The 2,913-nt window shown below is 44.0% G+C and overlaps 1 protein-coding gene and 1 long non-coding RNA gene across 3 annotated transcripts in view; one reads left to right on the forward strand and one right to left on the reverse strand.

Annotated features, from left to right (window-relative positions):
* Positions 1–2,913, forward strand: part of AFAP1L1 (actin filament associated protein 1 like 1) — a 65,540-nt gene that overhangs the window by 44,478 nt on the left and 18,149 nt on the right. For both annotated transcript variants that reach the window (XM_011371126.2, XM_011371127.2), the window contains exons 13-14: positions 884–1,029; positions 1,694–1,766. In XM_011371126.2, coding sequence (XP_011369428.1) covers positions 884–1,029; positions 1,694–1,766 — 219 coding nt within the window. The remainder of the gene's footprint in view (positions 1–883; positions 1,030–1,693; positions 1,767–2,913) is intronic.
* The window catches only part of LOC111746357, a 65,384-nt gene that overhangs the window by 41,656 nt on the left and 20,815 nt on the right, over positions 1–2,913 (reverse strand). The gene's annotated exons all lie outside the window — the stretch shown is intronic.

A 2,913-nucleotide genomic window follows, 5' to 3' on the forward strand; every position in this document is an offset into this window, starting at 1 on the left:
TGAATATGTGATTTCACTTCACCCATTCATTGTGGGCCCTACCCAGTGGCACTAGCCCTTCTCTCTGAGGCCATGCAGGATACTCTGAATCTCTCATCTACATGTCAATCCCTTGGCTATTTAGATTTTAAAATGTTAACAATGGAGAGAAACGTAAATAACTAGCCCCTCACATTACAGATAAGGAAACTGAGGACAGAACAGCCAAGTGCTTTGTTCAAGGCTCTGTAGAGGGTCAGTCACCTCTTGATCTTACCCTAAAACTAAAACGCAGCCTCTTGGTCTTGTTTTCTTTGTCCAATACCCACTGCCTCTCTCAGTTCTTACATTTTAAGAAATCCTAGCTCAGTAACTCACTTTTATTTTTGATAGTTTGAGATGTGTCTACTATTTCTCTTAAATTAGACATAGAGCTGTCCAGCAAAAAAGTATACTTCTTTTATTCAAGTTTAGCCTTTGCAGGCTGTCAATTTTATAATTATGCTCTTTAAATGAGAACTAACATAAACATGTTTAGTTGACCAGCAACTTCTTGGAGATTTTCCTATAAATAATACTATAAGTAATTGGCAATTATAACAGAAACAATGTGAGAAACGGCCACCTCTAATAAAAAGTAAAATATTTTAAAGAATTCAGGGAACTCCCAAATGTTGTTTTCACATCTAATGGTCAAAAAATTTCTGAGGATAGTGAGCAGAGACCTGAACAGAGGGAAAGTGGGAGCCACTTGGATTTCTGGATGTGTGTCTTGTTCTCTTGGATCTCTAAGTGTTGGGTGCATAGCAGGTACTATATAAATCTGGGTTTGGCTGAAGTAAGCAGGTAGCCAGAGGCCCTGAGAGTGCCAAAGTGAACTCAGCATGTACCTCCCCTCTCTCAGGCAAGCTGCTCAGAGGACATGGGCCGCTGGCTTGGGCTGCTGCTGGTGGAGATGGGCTCCAAAGTCACTCCCGAAGCACTGCACTATGACTACGTGGACGTGGAGACCTTAACCAGCATCGTCAGTGCAGGGCGCAACTCCTTCCTGTAAGAGTCGGCACCTCACAGCCCACAGCTGCCCAGGGCTTATTTTGTCTTGGCTCTCTCTCAGAGGCTCTGAGTCCAGCCTTGGGCAATGGGAGGGAAGGGAGGAAGGGCTGAGGAGGACTTTGCTGCCTTGGGAAGTCAGAATGGGTACCTTCCTTTTCCAGCAGTCAGGAGTGAGCTGGCTAAAGGAGATAACCCAGATCAAGGTCAGGGGAAGCTGTGGAAGGAATGAGGAAAAGTGAAGAAGCCCTTTTGCATAGTCGCCTGGGTTCTGCAGTCCTGCCACCAAACCTTAGGCTCTCACACCCTCGAGCATCTGAGCAGGCACAGGGCTGATATGTGGAATTTAGCACTGGAAGAGCTGGGTTCAAGTCACAGCTCTGTCACCACCACCAGCTTGGGCCGCTTGCTTGCCAGCTTGGATCCTCTGTTTTCTCACTTATAGAACGGAGGTGATGAATTACCTTTTTCCTGGGTTGTTGTGAGAATCACATGGCTCCCTGCCTATAAAGCCCTTAATACAGCAATGGCCCAATGCTGCCTGGAATGGCTGCTGTCACTAACCTTCCAACATCCATTATAAGCCGCTGCTAGAATCAAATGAGAGAGTGAACAAGAAAATAAGCTGCAAGGTGTCATTGTCATCGTACCTTGTATTTTCTAGATATGCAAGATCCTGCCAGGATCAATGGCCTGAGCCCCGTGTCTATGATGATGTTCCTTATGAAAAGATGCAGGTATGGCTCCTTGGGACTGCCCAGGAATGTGCAAAGGCCACCTCTTAGCTCTCCCTTTCTCCCTCCCTCACTAGTCATGTGCCACTGAACAATGGGGATACATTCTGAGAAAAGTATCACTAAGCAATTTCAGCCTTTTGTGAACGTCATAGAGTGTACTTACACAAACCTAGATGGCACAGCCTACTATACACCTGACTATATGGTATAACCTATTGATCCTAGGCTACAAACCTGTACAACAAGTTACTGTACAAAACAATACAAAATTAAATCAAGCACAAGAGAAATCAAGAGACGCAGTAAATGTGAGATGTAGGAGGCTGCTGCCGGTTAACACAGCATAGTGTTTTACAGTAAACTTTTTTTATAAGTAGGAAGAGTATATTCTAAAATAATGATAAAAAATATAGTATACTAAATACATAAACCAATAACATAGTCGATTATTATCATTATCAAATATGTACTGCACATAATTTTATGTGCTATACTTTTACATGACTGGCAGTGCAGTAGGTTTGTTTACACCAGCATGATCACAAACACGAGTCATACATTGCACTACAACGTTAAGATAGTTGCACCATCACTAGGCAATAAGAATTTTTCAACTCTGTTACAATCCTATGGGACCACTGATGTATATACCTTGACAGAAACATCGTTATGCGGCACATGACTGTATTCTTCTTTTCCTTTGCCTCAGAGAAATCATTTTCACTTAACGAGCAGCTGGAAGGGGAGAGAGGACCCTTCTTATCACAGTCATGGCTCAGGATGAGGAATCCCCGGCACAGGAGGCTGGGTGGTACAGTGAAAAGCTCCCAGATCAGGAAGAGGAAGGGCTCTGTAAACTGCAAAGCACTATTTCAATTTGAACTGGGTTTTGGGCTCTCTGCCTATTTAATGCTCTATGAACTAATGCTGCTGATTCATTGGTGTCTTGGAAGTGGGGAAAGGATGCTAACTGGCCACTCCCATAGGACTTCACCTGGTGGTATCCACAGTCTGGCCTTCATTTCCCAGGACAGAGTCTCCCTATCTTGCTTACTAAACCAAGGAGATGCCAGCTCATTAATTTACAGTGAGGCCTCTGGAGCCATCACATGGCCCAGATTGCTCCTGGCAGTATGTTCTATGCCTT

The sequence above is a fragment of the Pteropus vampyrus genome, unplaced genomic scaffold (genome assembly GCF_000151845.1).
Source record: "Pteropus vampyrus isolate Shadow unplaced genomic scaffold, Pvam_2.0 Scaffold185, whole genome shotgun sequence".
NCBI lineage: Eukaryota > Metazoa > Chordata > Mammalia > Chiroptera > Pteropodidae > Pteropus > Pteropus vampyrus.